The 19,087-nt window shown below is 68.3% G+C and overlaps 1 protein-coding gene across 10 annotated transcripts; it reads left to right on the top strand.

Annotated features, from left to right (window-relative positions):
* The first annotated feature begins 1,190 nt into the window (after positions 1-1,190).
* Positions 1,191-16,539, top strand: FGFR3 (fibroblast growth factor receptor 3). 10 transcript variants are annotated; one of them, XM_073804748.1, is made up of 18 exons: positions 1,191-1,359; positions 1,732-1,942; positions 7,219-7,485; positions 7,629-7,682; positions 9,262-9,434; positions 9,518-9,641; positions 9,718-9,908; positions 11,507-11,651; positions 12,097-12,287; positions 12,636-12,784; positions 13,144-13,265; positions 13,343-13,453; positions 13,527-13,717; positions 13,800-13,922; positions 14,002-14,072; positions 14,284-14,421; positions 14,581-14,686; positions 14,795-16,539. In XM_073804748.1, exons 2-18 carry the CDS (start codon positions 1,831-1,833, stop codon positions 14,939-14,941), a joined length of 2,415 nt encoding a protein of 804 aa, XP_073660849.1. In that variant the 5' UTR covers positions 1,191-1,359; positions 1,732-1,830; the 3' UTR covers positions 14,942-16,539. The 10 variants fall into 10 exon arrangements, with proteins under 10 accessions (XP_073660849.1, XP_073660851.1, XP_033712396.1 ...); XM_073804750.1 differs by having other exon boundaries at positions 9,265-9,434; XM_033856505.2 differs by lacking the exon at positions 11,507-11,651 and adding an exon at positions 10,706-10,856 and having other exon boundaries at positions 1,192-1,363.
* Positions 16,540-19,087: the final 2,548 nt, after the last annotated feature.

A 19,087-nucleotide genomic window follows, 5' to 3' on the forward strand; every position in this document is an offset into this window, starting at 1 on the left:
CATCTGTCGGGTGGGCACAGAGGAGTGGGACCTTCCAGGGTCCTGAGGTCTAGCCTCAGAGGCTGCACCCGGAGCTGTGGGATGGCAGGAGCAGCAGTTCACACAGGGGCTTTCATTGTCCATTTCCCTGATGAGCAAACTGAGTCCAAGAAGCCACGAGCCAGGTGGGCCAGAGGCAGTTGGCTGGGGCAGCGCAGACCCAAGCCAGGTCACCCTCTCCCCTGTCTGGCTGCTGCAGGTCCCCGCCCCCCTGGGCTTGCCTGAAAGTGAGAGAAGAGCTCTCTTCCTTGCGAAGGGGGACACAGAAGCCACAGCCACACTGGGTCCTCCTGCCCTGCAGCGCCCCAGGACCCCGCACATCCCTGGCAGCTCAGGCTCTGCCACCAGCTCCCCCCTCGGCCTTCCTCCGAGCCCTAGGGTTGGCATCCCCCACCCAGGGCCCCCCAGCGCTGCTCTCCATTCTGATGTCTGGCGAGTACCCCATCTCCAAACTTCTTCCTCCTGGGGTAGTGGGGGTAAGTGAGCCTCTCTGGCGAGGCACTCACGCAGCTGAGCTCCAGTCGCTTAATAAAGCGTGTGCAACAGTCGCTTAATAAACGCAGGGGCGAGCCCGCAGCTTCCGGAGTCCCCTAGCGTTTCAACCCCAGGCGGGCAGGCAGAAGTGTCCTTCGCCCCCAGGCTTTCTGTGCTGCTCACGCCTCCGGGCTCAGCCTGTGCAGCTCCTTCTCTGTGAAGCCTCCCCGACACGTTTCACCCCCAGAGACCACCCTCTCTACACCGCCCCCTCCCTCCCAGCCTTCCGGGGCCTGGGCCCCTGGTGGGCGGCCGGGTGCTAACCGGGACTGCGCGCTGTGCAAATAGAAGCCTGCGCTCGGGCTCTCTGTGCGCCCGCGCGGGGCCGCCCTCAGCGCAGGGCCCAGCGGCGCGACTGGGGGCCTCGCCGCGGAGCCGGGCTCCCACGCCCTCCGAGACCGCCGGGCGCCCCCGCCCCGCCCCGCCCCCTCTAATCCCCTCCGCGGGCAGAGGCGAGGCAAGCCGCGGCCCCGCCTCCGGACCGCCCCAGGGGCGGGGCGTGTCCCCGCGCCCGAGCGGGCCAGAGCGGGCGTGGCCGGGGCGGGGCGGGGCGGGCGCAGGCCGGCCCCCACTGGCTGCCGCGCGCCGGGCAGCCCGGGCTCAGTGCGCGGTGGCGGCGGCGGCGGCGGCGGCGCGGGCAGCTGGCGCCGCGCGGTCCAGCTCGGCCGGGCGCACGGACGCACCGCCGAGCCGACGGCCGGTGGGACGGGGCGCAGGCGCTGGGCCGGCGGGCAGCGAGCGCGAGCCAGAGCCGCGCTCAGTGAGTCGGGCGCCCGCTGCTGCCAGGTTGGTGCGTGGGGACCCGGCGGGCGCGAGGGGACCAGGCGGGCGCGCGGCAGGTCCAGAGCGCGCGGCGGGCTCGGATCCCGAGCGGTCTCTGCGGCGGGGCCCGGCCGGGGCGCGGGCTTCCAGCTCTGGAAAGTTTGCAGCCGCCGCCGCCGCCGCCGCCCTGGGAGGGCTCTGCAGCAGCCAGGGAGGGAAGGGGGAGGGAGGGACCGCGGCGGGGAGGCGGCGGCCGGCGCCAGGCGGCCCGGGAGCCCTGGGCGGCGGCGGCGGGCGGGGCGGACGGGGATCGGAGGGGCCGGGGCGCAGGAGCCCTGCCACCGCCGCCTTCGCCCCTGCGCGCCCGAGTAACGAGTTGCCTGCCTCCTCCAACAGACTCCCGAGTGGCGCCCTCCCGCCGGTGCCAGAACCGGGCCATGGGGGGCAGCATGCTGGCGCGCGCCGCCTGAGGACGTCGTAACACCCTCCCCAGCTATGGGCGCCCCGGCTTGCGCCCTCGCGTTCTTTGTGGCCGTGGCAGTCGTGATGACCGGCGCCGTCTCCGGGTCCCCGGGCATGGAGCAGCGCGTCGTGCGGAGAGCAGCAGGTACGGAAGGACCCGACGGGTACTGGGGAGGGGCACTGGGCCCCGGCAGGCAGAAGCGTCGGGGCCGGGGAACGGGCGCCTGGGTGGGTGTGGGGCGCCGGAGATCAGAGTGGGCCCCAGGGCTTGCTCTGGGCTGGCATAGCGGGGCCAGCGTCCGGGTTTCTGCCGCCCTCCCTCCCCGGGGATCGGGGCCAGAGCTGGCGCGGCAGTTTGTGGGGCGCCTGGAGCCGCAGGGCTGCCACCCAAGTGCGAGGCTGCGGCGGCGAGCCGGGCACCGCGGTGGCGTCCGCAACCCCCGCCCCCAGCGGTTCCCCAGTGGGGCGCAGCCTGCTCCCGGGCGCTGTCGGGAGGGCTTGGGGACTGCGTTTCCACGATTCCCATTGTTCCGCCGGTTCTGCACTGACGGACAGTTTCTGCTGTTGGTGCCTCTCCCCCCAGCCCCCTTCGGGCCCCAGTTCGTGGCCAGCGTCAGCCAAAGCGAGAGGTTGGACTTTGGAGGGAGGGTATGAGAGTGCGTCAGCCCGGGGCCGGGCCCCAGCCCCTCAGTGGCCTGCATGACCAGGTGACACCTAGTGCCTCCGTTTCCCCCCACCCAGCTCTCATGCCCTGTGAGTTAAGATGACTGCCCCCAGGGGTGTGCAGCGAACGCCAGGCGGGGGCCGGGAGGTGAGAGGGCGGATGTCCGAGCGATGTGGAGTCGCGGAACCCCGCTGGCGGTCAAGGTCCAGCGGGACGTCGAGGGTCTGCGAGGAGGGCCCGTAGAGCCTGGGCAGGGGCGGGGCGGGAGCGCGTCTTGGCACCGGGCCCTGACCCGCACACGCACAAGGCCCTCGAGGTGCAGCGCGCGCTGACCCACGCTGCGCCCGGCCGAGCGCTCCGGGTGCCCACGCCCCGCACACGCGCTGCCAGGCCCCGGCAGAGAGGGGAGGCCGTAGGGAGCCCGCCCCCTGGAGACCAACAACTCCGGGGCGCTGGCGAGGATCGGCGCGGGCGAGGGGGCTGCGCGCACCGCTGTCCCCAGCCCGGCGGCGGCGCGGAGGGAGGCCTTCGCCCGGTGAGCTCACGCCCCACCCGGGCGAGACCCGAACAGCCTCTCCTTTGTACCTCGGCGCGGCCACAGACCGCGCATTGATGGCGGCCGGGCCTCGCGGGGAGGTGTGAGTCGAGCGGCTGCGGGCGCGCAGTGCCAGGGAGGCGGCGGCCGCGGGCTGGACGGAGGCAGATGGCGGCCCGCCCCTCCCTGCGTCCCCCGCGCCCCTTCCTCCGGCGGCGGCTGCGGCCTCCCGGAACAATGTCATTTTTTTATGAATGAAAGTGGGCTCGGCGCTTGAATGTGCGTGTCATTCAGCGGCGTGACAGAGGCCGTCGGGAGGTCAGGGCGCGCTTTTAGCGCTTGCTAGGGCGGCCCCCGCTTCCAGGGGCGCAGAATAGGCGGCCGCGGGGGGAGCCCCGAATTAGCATTCGCATTCAGATAAAGATATTACTCCCTACGGCCGGGGAATGTCAAATAGCCCCGGGGGAGGGGGCGGTGGGCGGAGCTCCAGACCTCCCGGACCCCCTGCGGCGCGGAGGTGGGGCAGTGGCCCCCTCCTTCCCCGCCTCGGGAAACTGGCAGCGCCCCCACCAGATGCGGGCCTGGGGTAGAGCGTCCTGAGGACCCCCCCAGGGGCTGGGGTGCCCGCGCACCGGGGCCCCTGTCCCCGCAGTAAAGTTGGTGAAACAGGTAGTGAGTTGATAGGTCAATAAGCCTAATCCGGTTCCTGAAGGAGCTGGGCCACGGGCCAGGCAGTAAAAATACAAAGGCCTCGCGAAATTTACAAAGGTCCCAGCCTGGCACTTCCCGGGGAACATAAATTACGGAGCCGGAGCTGGCAGGGGTCACGGACACTGGGGAAGGTGTCCGCCGCTGGACTGCCCTGGCCACCCCAGGCCCCGCCAGGGCGGCCTCCATCTCCGCACGAAGCCACTGGCGGGGGCCCCCGCCAGGCAGGAAGGTTGATGGGTGCCCCCCCCCCCGGCCAGGAGGGGCCTCGGGGGGTGAGGGTACTTCCCAGGAAGGCGCTGGCGGCACCCTCCCCCACCTGCTCCTCCTCAGGGCTGGACTTTGAGCCCCGCGGGCCTCTGGGTGGTTCATTAACCTGCGCTGAGCCTGAGGCTGGACCTCTGGCCTCTGAGCCCCTGCACTGAGCCAAAGGTGCCCCCGCCCCCCCAGGCCCTCAAGTCCCACCTGGGGCCCTATCTGGGGCCTGGTGCGCCCCATTGTACAGTTGCACCTAGAGGGGAGCTAGGGGTCTCCTTGAGGAGGTAGGCGGGGCGTCTGCCCAGGTACCGGTTTGGGGGAGCGGGTGGCCAGGCCGGCCTGAGTGATTTACAAGTGAATGAAAGGTGAGGAGCCTCTTCAGGCTGGGGGACCGGGGGGCTCCCTGACCCCAGGCCCTGCTGGGCCCGAGGCTGCTGGCTGCCCACCCTGGTTCTGGTTGCTTTCCTGCAGCCTCAGTTTCCTCGCCTGTGCGGGATAACGGAAGGGTTGCTGGAGGATTAGGCTGGATAATCCTGTAAGCCCTCATTAGCCCGCCAGGCCTCTGGATCCCACCCCTTTCTTTTCCTCACTTTGTTACGAAACTTTTCATATTGTTTCCGGGTGGGGAGGGGACTGGGGAGGCAGGAAGGCCATGACTTCACGGTCCCTTTGGGGCGCGCCTCCCGGCTATTTAAAGCATGTACCTGGCATCAGAGACCTTCACCCACATCCAGAGCCAGAGGGCTTTGCTCTTCCTCCGTCGTCAGCTCCAGGCGCCTCCTCTGAATCGGGTCTGGATTTGATGCTTGTTTCCTGGGGTCTCCTCCAGGCCCCTCTCACGGAGGGTGGCCCGACCCCTGCACACCCCACATGCATTGAGCGGGTCTCAACTGTAGTGACCCCAAACCGGGAGCGAGTTCCGCCAGCAGGGCTCGCGGCCCTCCGGAGCAGGCTGGCACCACTCCGGCTGCGGCCTGGTGGACATCAATCCTGGGGTGTAGCCCTGGGGCAGGGAGGTCTCGCGCCCCCTATTTTCACCGGCTCCAGTGCTTTAACTGCTTGTGGTGGCCCCCCTGGCCTGCCAGTGGGGGAAACTGAGTCACGGGGCCCGTGAGTGGCAGATTCAGGAGGATTCTGGGCCTGGGAGACGTGCCCGAAGGCCCGGCTTGGCCCCTCCAGGACACAGTACCCCTTGGCGGCCCCCTCACCGAGCTCAGGCCTTCGGTGGGGGTGCAGGCTGGAACAGGTGCTGTGGGACCCACGGGGGCGGACATTCCACCTCTGCCTACCCCCGCATGGCACGTGGGCACCCACCATGGCACAGAGGACATTTGTCTTCCCACGTGTGTGGCGCCAGTGCCTGTGTGGGTGTGGACGGGCCCCCTTTTGTTGATCAAGAAAGCCTCCTTCCTGAGGCCATTGTGGTGGGAGCTGAGTAGGCCACCGCCCCTAGGCAGAGTGCCCCCTCGGGCCCTGCCCGTCACTCTGTGTCCCCCGCCTGACACCACCGCCGCCCCCTCCTTGGCGTTGCCTGGTCTCCCCCGGGTCCTCTGTGGCGCGGAGTGGATCGGATCTGCAGGAAGTGGAGGTGCTACTGCCGTCCCTGCCCTGGTCCGGAGGTCCCCGGCCTCTACGGCCACCTAGTGGAGCAGGGTCCTGGGCAGGTCCGGGGCTGGCCCTCGGCGGAGTGCTGGGTCCTCCCAGCCCCCTGCTGGACCAGGTTGAAGCGAATACTTGTGCGGATGGCTTGACCTGCCTTTGCCACCCAGACCAAACCGGAACCAACCACTGTTGCCCTTGGGCCAGGGCCTGGGGCTGAGGCAGCCGCAGCCAGCCTGTTCTCGGCCTTCTGGGGGGCCTCAGCCGGCTCCCGGCACTGGGTGGTCCCCACATAACACTGTGGCCGGGACTGGGGGTCTGCAAGTCAAGCCAGGAGCCCCCTGACTGTGGGGACCCTGGGAATGCAGACCCCATGGGCACTTCAGGGACCCTTCTGGTGGGCGCCGAGCTTGTGGAACCTCCTGAGGTGGGGGGCAGAATGGGGCCCGTCAGAGGAGCCAGGGACTGGCGTGGCCAGAACGGGCAGCTGGGCCCTCGAATCTAGGCCGTGCGTCGGCAGAATGACAAGTAACGGTGTGACCGACCCAGCTGGGTCTGCGTGGTGGGACCACCCACCCCTGTCCCGGGCCCAAAGCCCAGGCTGCCTGCCTGCGCCGTGCATTGCCCAGCTCTGGCAGGGAGGCCTGGGGGGGCTGGTCAGCCCCTGGGTCCCAGGCCTTGTTGGCCCCTTGGGATCTGGACAGCCACTGGTCAGGGGAGGGGCGCAGGGGCCACAGTGGACATCCGCCCTCGGCAAGGACCCTCCACCCCGACTTCTCGGCACCTGCGGGGAGAGGTGGGCCGGGCCTCCTCAGCCTGGCCTGGCGGTGCCTGCTCTGGCCTCGCCGCCAGCCGAGTCTGCAGTCTTCCTCCCCTCGCCTGTGTCCATCTGTAAGATGAGGGGTCCTAGGTCCCCTCACCCCACTGGCCACAACTGGTACCACGTCTGTGTATTTCTAGCCTCCTTCTGGGTATGTGTTCTCTCTGATTTACTGCGGAGGTGTAGTCTGAGTCGGGGTTCAGGCTGTCCATGCCCCTGAGAGCCTCCACTCTGGGCTGGCCTTGCCGGCATCAGCTTGGGGCTCTTCTGGAAGGCTTGGGGGTGTTGTCTGACTGCGGCGCTCCCTTCTGGGGCTGGGCAGGTCCCGAACTGGTTTTGAAGCCAAGATGAGGGGTGGGGGGCACCAGGTGGGCACCCCCTCCTGGGATGAATTGTCTTGTCACTACCCCGCTCGTCCCCACCTCCGAGCCTCTGTTTTAGCTGAGGTCGGCCAAACACAGCACGCCCACCTCCTGCTTCGCTGCTGCCCGTGAGGTCGGAGCGGATGCTGCATTTCTAAATCACTGAAAAGAATCAAAGGAAAATTGGACGCTCTGAAACTGGAGTGTTCCGTGTCTACAGACAGTGCTGGACTGGAGCGGCCCCTCCCGCTTCCTCGCGTGTCCTCTACGTAAGCGCTACCACAGCAGGGTCGTCCTCGGGACGGAGACCTGGTGGCACTACGAACAGTGCCCGCGCCCGGCCCTGTGGGACAGTCGGCAGGACCACAGGCTCTTCCGTCTCCTGGGCCCACCTCAGCCCCCACAGGCCCCAGCCTCCCCCCGGCGCCCCTGGTTTGGGGGGCGCCTGCCTCACGGGCCCCCATCTTGCCCGCAGAGGTCCCGGGCCCTGAGCCTGGCCAGCAGGAGCTGGTCTTTGGCAGCGGGGACATCGTGGAGCTGAGCTGCCACTGGCCCGCGGGGGCTCCCTCAGGGCCCACGGTCTGGGTGAAGGACGGCGTGGGGCTGGCGCCCTCAGACCGCATCCTGGTGGGGCCGCAGCGGCTGCAGGTGCTCAACGCCTCCCATGAGGACGCCGGGGCCTACAGCTGCCGCCAGCGCCTCACGCAGAGTGTCCTGTGCCACTTCACCGTGCGCGTGACAGGTAGGGCCTGCTGGGGCCCACGACGCTCCCGAGGGTCCTGGTGGCCTTGGGGGAGGGGAGGCCCCCGGAGGCGCCGTCGGAGTGAGGGGCCCCTGCCTGGTTGCAGGGCCACCTCCCACATTTCCCTCTCGCCTGCGCTACAGATGCTCCGTCCTCAGGAGACGATGAAGATGGGGAAGACGAAGCTGAAGACACAGGTGAGGCCGGGTTCCAGGCGCGCGGGGCTGCCCAGGGCTGGGGACCGACCTCCCACTGGGGCCCTGCTCACCAGGCAGGGGAGAGACCGAGGTCTGGGGGCCACCTCCGTGGGGGCCCCTTAGTGTGGGGTGGCGGCGATGCGTGCCCAGCTCTGGGCTCCGGGTGGCAGGTGACGGGTGGGATGGGGCACCGTGCTGTGGGGAGGGGACTGGGGCCCGGGGCTCCAGGAGCAGCCGGGGGGCCGGTGTGGCCGGGGCCGGGGCAGTGAGGCCTGTGGGCGAGGTGGCCCGTCCCACGTGTGACTGAGACAGGGCAGGCGGCAGCGGACAGAGGGGTTAGGGCCGGTGGGGGGCGACTGAGACAGTGTGGGTGGGGGGGGGGTGGCGCTGAGCAGCAGGGACAGCAGGTCCCGGCATACCACTGTGAAGGGGCTGCGCGGTGCTTTCCGGTGACAGGCTGAGGTGACAGCGCCTGGAACAGTGAGCAGCAAGGGCTTTGCCCAGCGGGCGGGGGCCGGCTCAGGGAGGTGGCGTCTGGTTTTGGAGGAGCTGAGTTTGAGATGCCCCGAGATGCGGGACGGGGGTGAGGGCCCGGCGGGCGCCCCGCCGCCTCCCGCCTGTCCCCTGTGTGTCCCGCTCGCCCTGGCCGTCCCAGGCAGGGGGTTGGCGTTCTTCTTCCTGAGTGGGCTCAGGGCCACGCAGCAGGGCTGCTGGCAGAGCTGCCTTCCTGAAGGCATCGCGGTCTCCAGTCCCAGGGAACGGCCCCTCCCTGCCGGGCTCCCCGGGCCACCCTGGGGTCTCTGACACCGGCCCCCAGAGCTCTGGAGGCGCCACCCCCGGCGCCTGCCCACACTGTTCCCCACCCGGGCTTCGGCACCCTCTCGGAGGTGGCTGCACGGATGGCAGCAGGGTCGCGGGGAAAGGCTCCCTCCCTCCTGGGGACACCCACCCAGCCTCCCCGTGGTGGGAATGCAGCCTCACCCCAGCCCCAAGGGAGAAAAGCCAGTTGGGCTGTGAGGGTGGGGGTGGGACGGTCCTGGAAAACAGGATGGGGGAGCAGGGCCTCCCAGACACCCTTTCACCGCGTCCCCACCTGGCGCCCATGGTGTGGAGAGTGGCTCCTGGCCGGTCTCAAGGCTCCGGGTTCTGCGGGTGGCTGGGTCTTGCCTCCTGGTGAGCTCCCGAGGCCTGGCCCTGCCCGTGCATGCAGCCGGGCTTCCTAGCCCGCTGTGACCTGGTCCCTCTGCGGGCTGCGTCTCCCCTCTGGTGGGCCTGCCTGGGTGGGTGGGTGCTCCCCTGGGAGGACACCTTTGCGTCGTGAAGGCTCCTGGGCCGTGGTGTGGCGCCCGGGGTCCTCTCGGCTGGAGGAGGTGCTTGAGGGAAGTGGACGGGAAGGGAGGGGACCTGGCTTTTGAATGCCGGGAGGTGGCCACCTGAGGCCACCGAAGGCTCGTCCAGCCCAGGCAGGGGTCTTCAAAAGGCCGACCTTTCCTACACAGGAGGGGAGACTGAGGCTGGCGCGGGGCAGGCAGGCCTCTACTCCCACCCTGGTCACAGCCTTCCCGCGCCCTTCTGCCAGCAGGGGCCCCTTACTGGACACGGCCCGAGCGGATGGACAAGAAGCTGCTGGCGGTGCCGGCGGCCAACACGGTTCGCTTCCGCTGCCCAGCCGCCGGCAACCCCACCCCGTCCATCTCCTGGCTGAAGAACGGCAAGGAGTTCCGAGGCGAGCACCGCATCGGGGGCATCAAGGTGGGTCCGGCGGGGGGCGCTGGGGCCTCGGTGCCGGCCAGCAGGGCACAGCCCGCCGTCCGCTCACCCGTGTCCACCTGCAGCTGCGGCACCAGCAGTGGAGCCTGGTCATGGAGAGCGTGGTGCCTTCGGACCGCGGCAACTACACGTGCGTCGTGGAGAACAAGTTCGGCAGCATCCGGCAGACGTACACCCTGGACGTGCTGGGTGAGGCCCGGGCTGGCGGGTGCGGGCGGCAAGCGGGCGCGGGTCAGGCAGCCTCTGAGCGCCCCCTGTCCCGCAGAGCGCTCCCCGCACCGGCCCATCCTGCAGGCGGGGCTGCCCGCCAACCAGACGGCGGTGCTGGGCAGCGACGTGGAATTCCACTGCAAGGTGTACAGCGACGCGCAGCCCCACATCCAGTGGCTCAAGCACGTGGAGGTGAACGGCAGCAAAGTGGGGCCCGACGGCACACCCTATGTCACGGTGCTCAAGGTGGGCCCCGCCGCGCCGCTGGCTGGGTGGGGCAGGCGGGCTGGGGGCGGGGGACTCCTTGCAGGTGAGCCATCAGGCCCGGCCCCGCGGGGGCCCCTTTCGCCGGGGACAGGGAGGGCATCCCAGGCAGGAGGCCTGTCGTGTTTAAGGGACGGGGGTCGGGGCACAGGCTTTGGACCTGTGGGGAGAAGCAGCGGGGGGGGGGGGGGGGTCGGCTCGGGAGGTGGGGCCCGGCCCAGCACGCCAGGACCTACAGTGAGCCCTGTGTCCTTGCGCCCTTGTCTGCCTTCAGACGGCCACCCGCCCACCTCACTGGGCCCTCAGGGCAGGACCGCCTGAGCTTTGTTCCCACGGCCCCGGGGGTGGGGGCCCCCCGAGTTGGGGTGATTGCGACACTTGCAGCCCAAAGAGAAACATCTGTTTAGAGACGAGATGGGCCTGCGGGGCGGGAGCAGGGGTCCAGACTAGCCGCGGGGTGGTGCCGGGTGCGCTCGGCCCAGCCGTGTGGCAGCCGGGGCCCCCGCGGTGGGCAGCTCCAGCGCCCTGGGAGGGCCTCTCTGAGCGCCACCAGCCAGGGCTGCGCCCCGGGCTGTTGGGGTGGATGAGGGGAAGGCACATCCGCGGAGACGACAGCCGCCTCCAGGCAGCCTTCCTAGCTGGCACAGCCTAGTCTGCCCATCCGTGCCTTGGGGGTCTCAGAGCCTCAGAGCCTGGGGTCTAGACAGGCCCGCTCCTGCGCGGCCACTTCCATGCCCGGCGGGGCTTCCGCGCCTGAGCCGGGTCTCTTGTCCCTGCAGTCGTGGATCAGTGAGAGTGTGGAGGCCGACGCGCGCCTCCGCCTGGCCAATGTGTCCGAGCGCGACGGGGGCGAGTACCTCTGTCGAGCCTCCAATTTCATAGGCGTGGCTGAGAAGGCCTTTTGGCTGCGTGTTCACGGGCCCCAAGCAGGTAACAACTCTGTCCCACGCCTGCCTGGCACGCCGAGCTCCAGCTCCGACGCCCTGGCCCTGCGCCCACCCGCACGCCCCGCCGCTCGTGCCCCGTCCCCGGCTCACACTCTGCTCCTGGCGTGGCCACATCTGCGCCGCCGCCTCTCTGGCCTCCGCCGTGACCGCCTGCTTTGAGCCCCCGTGGCCTGTGCCGACCCGCCTGCACCCCCGTGCGCACTCCTCCCCCCACCCCCCTGCCCGGAGGACCTCAGCCCCGAGGCCGGGCCGGAGCCCGTCTTCCTCTGCTCTGGCTCTCGCGCTCTCCCTCCATCCCTCTCTCTGGCCCCTGCTCCCGCTGCTGCTCACTTCCTGCCCATCTCTGTCGCCTGCCCGCCCGCCTCCCCTCCTGGTGCGCGCTAACCCCTCCTGCTGTGCTGCCGGTCGCACGCCTGGCTCACCTGGGACAGAGGACTTGCCGGTGGAGGGACTGGCTTCAGGCTCGGTGTGGACGCACGAGGCAGGGGGCCCTCGGCCGCCGTGGCCGTGGCCATGGTGGTGGTGGCGGCGTTTTCCTTGCAGCCTAGCTGGATCGTCGCCGCGTGGACTCTGGCTGTGGTGCCCGCGGGAGGTGCTGGCGCTCTCCTATCGCGCTCTGTTCTTTCTTTGTAGACGGCGGGCGCTAACACCACCGACAAGGAGCTAGAGGTTCTGTCCTTGCGCAATGTCACCTTTGAGGACGCGGGGGAGTACACGTGTCTGGCGGGCAATTCTATCGGGTTTTCCCATCACTCTGCGTGGCTGGTGGTGCTGCCAGGTACCAGCTCCTGCTGCGCTCGCTCTGCGCCTGTCCTCTCGGGGCTGCAGCTCGGGACACGCCAACGCCATCGGGGACAGGCAGGGGACCGCAGAGCCCTCGAGCCAGGCCCTGTGCCCGGTATGGGGACAGAGCCCACACGGCCCTGTCTTGGCGCAGAGGGCCTCCCTCGAGCGCCCCATCCCAACGGGGTCCCCCGCAGCCGATACGGTGGCTTTGGTGTCTCCCGGGTGGCGGGTGAGGGTGCCGCTGGCTCCGCTGGGCTCTTTCTGTCCTGGGTCTGCCCCTCCTGGCCCAGGCATTTCTGGCTGCTGGACCTTCAACGAGTAGGCCCTTCAGGCCTCAGCGCTCGCACCAGGGGAGCTGAGCCCCCGGCCCGGCCCAGGGCGGCCCGCGGGGGCTCCTGGGAGGCTGGGCCAGGCCCCCAACGCCCGTGTCTTTGCAGCTGAGGAGGAGCTGGTGGAGGCTGGTGAGGCTGGCAGTGTGTACGCAGGTGTCCTCAGCTACGGGGTGGGCTTCCTCCTCTTCATCCTGGTGGTGGCCGCTGTGACCCTCTGCCGCCTGCGCAGCCCCCCCAAGAAGGGCCTGGGCTCGCCCGCCGTGCACAAGGTCTCCCGCTTCCCGCTCAAGCGACAGGTAACAGAAAGTAGATACCAGGTTCCGAGCCGCCCGTGCCCCTGCCCCGGCCTCCCGGGCTCCCACGCTCAGTCCCCTTCCTAGTGTCAAGGCCTGGGGCCTGGGGCCTGCCCGGGGACAGCCCTTCTGCTGTGGGGGGCGCCGAGCCCTCAGTGGTCTCTGTGGTCACCGCACAGAGCCGGGTCACTCTGGGCACAGAGCATGTTAGAAGTCTTCGCTCAGTGCTGTGCAGGAGTCAGGCAGCCATCCCAGGCCTGGCCTCGGCCTACGGTCCGAGGGGGCCGCACCCTCGCCCCCGCGCCCCGGCCGTGCGGCCCCGCAGCACCAACCTGCCCCTGCTGACCCAAGCAGGTGTCCTTGGAGTCCAGCTCGTCCATGAGCTCCAACACGCCGCTGGTGCGGATCGCCCGGCTGTCCTCGGGGGAGGGCCCCGCGCTGGCCAACGTCTCTGAGCTCGAGCTGCCCGCCGACCCCAAGTGGGAGCTGTCCCGGGCCCGGTCAGTGGTGTGCGAAGGCCTGGGGCCCTGGCCCGGGGGGGCGGGGGGCGCACACACGGTGGGGGCCGGTGGTGGGGAGGGGCCCCACTCGGACCCGGCTGCATTCAGATGGGAATCAGGTAGGCCACTGCCGGAGATGGGGCTGGGGCGTGGCGGGGAGGACCCGCCCCAGGAAGTGCTCTCACCGGCCCAGAGGCCGCGGTGGGGGGGGTGGGGGTAAGGTCCTCCACCAGCACGAGCACGGTCGCCGGGGCGAGGGTGGTGGGCTTCCTGGAGGCGGTGGCACTGCACCTCAGGCTGCCTGGGACAGTGCCTCGAGCGGGCGGGCGTGCTCATCGCTTCTCTGCTTTTGCCGCCAGGCTGACTCTGGGCAAACCTCTCGGGGAGGGCTGCTTCGGCCAGGTGGTCATGGCGGAGGCTATCGGCATCGACAAGGACCGGGCTGCCAAGCCTGTCACGGTGGCGGTGAAGATGCTGAAAGGTGATGGAGGGACGTGGCGAGGGGAGCCTGGACAAGGCTGGGGCGGCCCAGCCTGACAAAACCCCCTCCCCGCACAGATGACGCCACAGATAAGGACCTGTCGGACCTGGTGTCCGAGATGGAGATGATGAAGATGATCGGGAAACACAAGAACATCATCAACCTGCTGGGCGCCTGCACGCAGGGCGGTGGGTGCTGGGCCCGTGGCGGGCGGCGGGCGGCCCCCAGGTGCAGCCCCCTCTGAGACCCCGGTGCTCGCAGGGCCCCTGTACGTGCTGGTGGAGTACGCGGCCAAGGGCAACCTGCGGGAGTACCTGCGGGCGCGGCGGCCCCCGGGCACGGACTACTCCTTCGACACTTGCCGGCTGCCCGAGGAGCAGCTCACCTTCAAGGACCTGGTTTCCTGCGCCTACCAGGTGGCGCGGGGCATGGAGTACCTCGCCTCGCAGAAGGTGAGCACTGGCGGGGCCGGGCCGGCGGGGGGGCGGAGGGAGCAGCCGGTGGCGACCGCCTCAACCCCGGTCCTGTCCCCAGTGCATCCACAGGGACCTGGCCGCCCGCAACGTGCTGGTGACCGAGGACAACGTGATGAAGATCGCGGACTTTGGCCTGGCCCGCGACGTGCACAACCTCGACTACTACAAGAAGACCACCAATGTGAGCCCGGCCTGGGGAGGGTGGGGGACTCAAGCCGGGAGGGCGCCTGGCGGTCAACAAGCCCCGTTCCTCCTCCCAGGGCCGCCTGCCCGTGAAGTGGATGGCGCCCGAGGCCTTGTTTGACCGCGTCTACACCCACCAGAGTGACGTGTATGTGGCCCCCAGACCCGGGTGGGGGTGGGGTGGGGAGCCGGGCGGGGCACAGGCCACACCAGGGCAGGGGCCGGGGAGCTGTGGGGCAGAGCCGGCCACCATCAGTAGCCCCCTGCACCCCACTGGGGTCTGTCCTGGGGCTTCCGCATGCACGGGGGACCACGGGCGGCAGGGTGGGCTGACGGTGCCGCGCCCCCGCCGCCCACAGCTGGTCCTTCGGTGTCCTGCTCTGGGAGATCTTCACGCTGGGGGGCTCGCCGTACCCCGGCATCCCCGTGGAGGAGCTCTTCAAGCTGCTGAAGGAAGGCCACCGCATGGACAAGCCGGCCAACTGCACGCACGATCTGTGAGCGCGCGCACCCGCCTGTCACCTCGGACCCCGCTGGGCCCCCACTGAGCCCCGCCCCCGGGCAGCGGGAGGGCCGGCCTCGAGGCTGTTCCCAAGGGAGGGGGACTGGCACGGTGTGCGGGCGCAGGGCAGGGCCCACCTGAGTGCCGCCCGCAGGTACATGATCATGCGTGAGTGCTGGCACGCCGTGCCCTCCCAGAGGCCCACCTTCAAGCAGCTGGTGGAAGACCTGGACCGCGTGCTCACCGTTACATCCACAGACGTGAGTGCGGGCCCCACTGCCGCCCCCCGCCCACCCCCCGCCCCGGGCCTGGACAGCTCGGGCGTTGGAGGTGGCGTAGCACTGACCGCAACCCCGGCCCGCCCGCAGGAGTACCTCGACCTGTCGGTGCCCTTCGAGCAGTACTCGCCGGGCGGCCAGGACACCCCCAGCTCCGGCTCCTCAGGGGACGACTCCGTGTTCGCCCATGACCTGCTGCCCCCGGCCCCGCCAGGCAGCGGGGGCTCGCGGACGTGAAGGGCCGCGGCCTGCGGGCCAAGCCCCCATCAGCGTGAGAGCGGACCCCAGCCTGCCGTGCTGCCGCTGGTGTGCTGTGACCAACGGGTCTCACCGGCCTGGGCTCAAGACCTGGAACAGGTGGACAGATGGACAGACAACTTCCACATGTGTGCATGTGTGCACTCGTGTGTGCTCGGGGTCCCCGGCGTGCCCGCCCTGCTGTACGGTGACCTCCTGGCCACCTGGGCCGGCAGCACCGGTGGACTGGACGTAGAATGTAAGGGGCTCCTCCCGTGGGGCCCCTCAGGGCAGGGAGCCGGGCCCCTCCCCAGGCTCCCCTGACCCCCGCTGCCACCCCACAGGGAGCATCGGGGCGGGCCGGGCTCCAGTGTCCAGAGTGGGCTGAGGCCCCCTCTCCAAGTGCCCAAGCTGAGCCTACAGGGAAGCCCCCATGTGGCACACCTCCCACCCAAGTGGCACCTTGCGCCTGGGGTGAGTGTTAGCGGCTCCCCACCTCCAGGCCTCCCCACTTCCCACCTTGACCCTCAGAGACTGAAATTACGGGTACCTGAAGGCGGGAGCCTTTAACTTCTATCCGAAAGGTTTATTCCAGAAATGAGTGTACATTTATATAAATAGATGCTGTGTATATGATATACACATACACATATATATAAATATCTATATGGAAGAGGCAGGCTGGTGCAACTGAGGCACGGGGCCTGAGGGTGCAGGGGCCGGGGTGCCCTAGTCGAGCGAGGCGCCCTGGGGGCTCGCTGTTGAGACGCAAAAACCAGCAGAGGTTGGAGGGGCTTTTCTGGCACCGCAGTTTTGTTTTAAAAATTGTTCCTGGACCTGTATGTGTGTAAAGCTATTTATCGACCCCCAGAGCCTGTGTCCCCGTCACTCCCCAGGCTCCTAGCGTTCAGCCAGCTGCACGGCAGAGGCTTAAGTTTTAACTTATTAACAGTGAGATGGTTTATGCTTTGTTTAGGGGCATTGCTGAGGGTGTGTCCAGCCCACACCCCAAGGCCAGAGCCAGCCCCCTGGCACCCTAAAGGGTCGTTAATAGTTCGAGATGATTCCGAGCGGATATTTTATTTCCTTTGGCCTTCTTTTGCAGGAGAAGTAGATTTCGATAGGATTTTTCTTTAGGAGATTTATTTTTTTAGACTTCAAAGCAAGCTGGTATTTTCATACAGGTTCTTCTAATTGCCATGTGTTCCAGGCGGGGAGGCAGTTTCGGGGCGGGGGGGGGGCAGCCCTGCATGCAGGTTCAGATGTTATTAGATGTTACAAGTTTATCTATATCTATATATATAATTTATTGAGTTTTTACAAGACGTATTTGCTGTAGATTTAACACTTCTTACGCAACGCTTCTAGGCTTTTGTAGCCCGGACTGCTTCCTTTCAAAGCTTGGGAGAGAAAGCCACAAATTCAGTTTTGTTACTTTTTGTACTGTTAATGGCCCTGAGTTTGGGCGGCTGTTCTCTGCTTGTCAGCGGGCTCAGGGTGGTCTCGGTTCTCAGGGCCCCCAGCCTTGTGGGGGCCAAAGGTGTTGGCCCAAACCAGCAGACGTGCTTTCCAAAAAATAAACAGACAACTGGTTCAGATCCATGCTTTCTTGTCTCCTGTCCTGGAGTCCCGGGCAGCTCCCGGGTACTCACTGCCCACCTGGGACAAGTCCTGTCATCTGTCCCCCGAGGAGGGAGGGGTCACTAGTTGCTGCTGGAGCAACAGCTGCAGGGGTGGGGGCCCTAGACTAGACTGGCTGCCTGGGTCTTGCGCTCTCCAAGGCTTTCCAGCCCAGATCTTTGGCTCAGAGACGATGTGTCCTGGGCAGAGCTAGGGTGAGGGTGATCCGGTGTGCCCAGCTGCACAGGGGCCCGACACTGGCAGGGCGGAACCTCAGGGTCACCAGTGGTCTTCACTGCCTTGGTCGGGGGTCTCCAAGGGCAGGGAATGCAGGTGATGTGTTTGTGGGAGAAGGCAATGGGGAAATCCTCTGGGCCTGCCCATCCCCTATCTGCCCCCAGCTTGTGGAGTTCAGGGGCCCTGAGGGTCACATCCAGGTAACTGTTGCTGGTTCCAAGGCCTCCCTCTCCTCACCCTGCCCCCTGGTGTCTGCCTACCCTGTCAGCTGGGGGAGGGGGACGTCTCTAGGTGGGTCCCCCCCATGGAGCCCCACGTAAACCAAGCCCTCACCTGGCGCCCTGATTCAGCCGTCTGCACTCCTGGCCACACTCCTGCTCCTGGCTGGCTTCCACCCCGTCCCGGGCCTGGCACCCGCCTTGGGCCCCACCATTGCCCCCTGCGCTCCTCCACCGCCACTCCTTCAACTTTGGGCAGGTGCTGCATGCTGATGCTCAGCTCGCTGGGGTGCCGAGGACCCAGTGACAGCATCTGGGCCCGTCTACTGCACAGTTCACAGCCTGAGGGAGAGGGAAGACCTAGCAGGGCACCCACCCAGCAGTGGTGGGAGTTAAGTCTGGGAAGGCTTCGTGGAGGAGGCAGCAGTGCCCAGGCCAAGTGGGGGACTCGGGTGGATTCAGGGACAGGTGGCTATGCAGACTCACGCCCTCCCTGGGACCCAGCGCTGCCCAGGGCTGGCTGTCCCTCCCCACCAGCCCCTGTTTTGCCACCTGGTGCCCCTCCCTCTGTCCCTCGTGGCTCACGGTCCTGGACGGTGTGAACTTTTACTCTGGCTTCTAAGAAACTCGCTCCCCTTATTGCTGTGTCCAACTCATCTTCCAACTGAGGGGGTTTCTGGGGCCTCTTTCTGGAGAGCAGGGGAGGTTGCTAGGAGCTTGGTTCTGGATAACGATGCCGCCCAATACCTGACCCAACTCGGGAAAGCGCTCCCGGCCCCCAAGCCCCTCCAGCCTGCCAGAGACCCCGTGTTTGTGTCCAACGCTCGGGAGACACGCGGCGATAGTGACGGGGATGGCAAGGAGGCCAGCGAAGGCCAGAGTCTGGAGGGAGGCCAAGGCCAGGAGGCGGGGAGGCGGCGAGGCGCGCGCAGTGCGGGCGTGGTGCGGGGCCCTCTAGCGCTGGCCGGGCCGAGCCCCAGCTCTGCCCCCGGCCTCTGTCCTGCCTGAACCCGGCTGGGCTCCGGGTGCGCGCTCTGGACACCGAGTGGACTGGCTGCGGGTGAGGCGCGGCTTTCCGGGACACCGGACGGAGACCCGGGTGGGGGGGGGGGCGCTGGCCGGAGAGGGACGGGCCCAGGTGGGCAGGTTGGGGGGCTCGACAGGGGAGCTGCTCAGTCCTCCCCGGAACCTCCCCGCCCCGCCCCGCCCCGCCCCGCCCCTCCTCCGCCCCGCCCCGCCCCTCCTCCGCCCCGCCCCGCCCCGCCCCTCCTCCGCCCCGCCCCGCCCCTCCTCAATACTGCCCCGCCCCCTCGCCCGCCTGGCCCCGCCCCTCACCTCGGCCCCGCCTCCACCCGCGGCCCGGCGTCTTCTCAGAGCCCCAGGGCCGGTGGGGTCCGGCCCAGGCCCGGGGGCGGGCTGCTGCGGGGCTTAGGGAGCAAGGCGCCAGCACTCCGCCCGCCCTCAGAAGGTCCGGAGCCCCCGTTCTCGGACCTCTAGGTCCGGCCTTGCCCTCTGCCTTCCCCTCGCGGCCTGGGGTGACTCACCTGGTATGTGCGTCTGCACCTCTGTCCTGGCCCCCTGGCCACCAGAATCTTGTTCCCACCCTGCAGTGTCGCCAGGCTGGACAGCGACCTCCCGGTGTCCTCTTCCCCAGGCGGGTGCCTGAATACACTCTCGGCCCCATAGTCTTCAGGGGGCCACATCACCACGTGTAAAAACACATGACGCCACCGGGAACAGAACGTCCCCAGTCGCCCCCCCACCGCAGTTGATGCAGGTTTTAAAGGTTTTAAATCAGGACCCCATCCGGCTGTCCCTCCTCCCGCTACGTGTGGCTTTTGGAGGGGGATGGCCATGGACGTGCTGGCGGCTCCTGTGGGGGGTCATGAGACTTCCCCGGCTGGGTGTCTGGGGCAGTGCCTGGGGCACACAGCCAGCGGCCCCGCACACCCAGCTCCCCACCCCCGTGACCCCAGGGTAGCCATCCGGGTGGGTTCCAGCGTTTCTCCCGTCTGTCCACCACCTGGAATTCTCCCTGAAGAGCTTCCTGGGATGGGCTCTATTTCCTCCT

This window comes from Tursiops truncatus, chromosome 5 (genome assembly GCF_011762595.2).
Source record: "Tursiops truncatus isolate mTurTru1 chromosome 5, mTurTru1.mat.Y, whole genome shotgun sequence".
NCBI classification, from domain to species: Eukaryota; Metazoa; Chordata; class Mammalia; order Artiodactyla; family Delphinidae; genus Tursiops; species Tursiops truncatus.

What these genes read in the sequence shown, in the direction of transcription:
- FGFR3 (XM_033856505.2), top strand. Translation starts at nt 1,831, where the DNA reads ATGGGCGCCCCGGCTTGCGCCCTCGCGTTCTTTGTGGCCGTGGCAGTC. An exon ending in GCTTCCCGCTCAAGCGACAG is followed by an intron (nt 12,288 to 12,635) that starts GTAACAGAAAGT and finishes TGCTGACCCAAG; the next exon opens with CAGGTGTCCTTGGAGTCCAG. An exon ending in ACTACAAGAAGACCACCAAT is followed by an intron (nt 13,923 to 14,001) that starts GTGAGCCCGGCC and finishes TCCTCCTCCCAG; the next exon opens with GGCCGCCTGCCCGTGAAGTG.